At 58.9% G+C, this 282-nt stretch overlaps 1 protein-coding gene across 1 annotated transcript in view; it reads right to left on the bottom strand.

The window, feature by feature from the left end:
- Positions 1 to 282, bottom strand: part of ETH_00041060 (uncharacterized protein) — a gene marked incomplete at both ends in the record, with an annotated part of 1,760 nt that overhangs the window by 715 nt on the left and 763 nt on the right. The window contains 2 exons of the mRNA XM_013375308.1: positions 3 to 47; positions 199 to 282. Coding sequence (XP_013230762.1) covers positions 3 to 47; positions 199 to 282 — 129 coding nt within the window. The remainder of the gene's footprint in view (positions 1 to 2; positions 48 to 198) is intronic.

Here is a 282-nt window from a genome sequence, read left to right as displayed (position 1 = left end):
ACGTGCAGCAGCAGCAACGGCAGCTGCTGCTGCTCCAGCAGCAGCGGCTGCAGCAAACGCAGTCCTCAGCAAGAAAGCGCAGCAGCAGCACAGCTGCTGTACCAGCACCAGGCCACGCCCCACAGTGCAACAGCAACAGTAGCAACAGCTGCAGCAGCAGCAGCAGCAGCAGCAGCAGCAGCAGCAGCAAAAACTAACCTCGCCTTTTTTGTATCGGCTCAAATCACAAACCACAAACCTTCGGTCGCCTCGCTCGAAACCTCTCTGAAGCACAGTGCGGCC

The sequence above is a fragment of the Eimeria tenella genome, genomic scaffold (assembly GCF_000499545.2).
Source record: "Eimeria tenella Houghton genomic scaffold, Eth_scaff2668, whole genome shotgun sequence".
Classification (NCBI taxonomy): Eukaryota; Apicomplexa; class Conoidasida; order Eucoccidiorida; family Eimeriidae; genus Eimeria; species Eimeria tenella.
The sequence above is the reverse complement of the archived record's forward strand: the minus strand, read 5'-3'. Positions and strand labels throughout refer to the sequence as shown.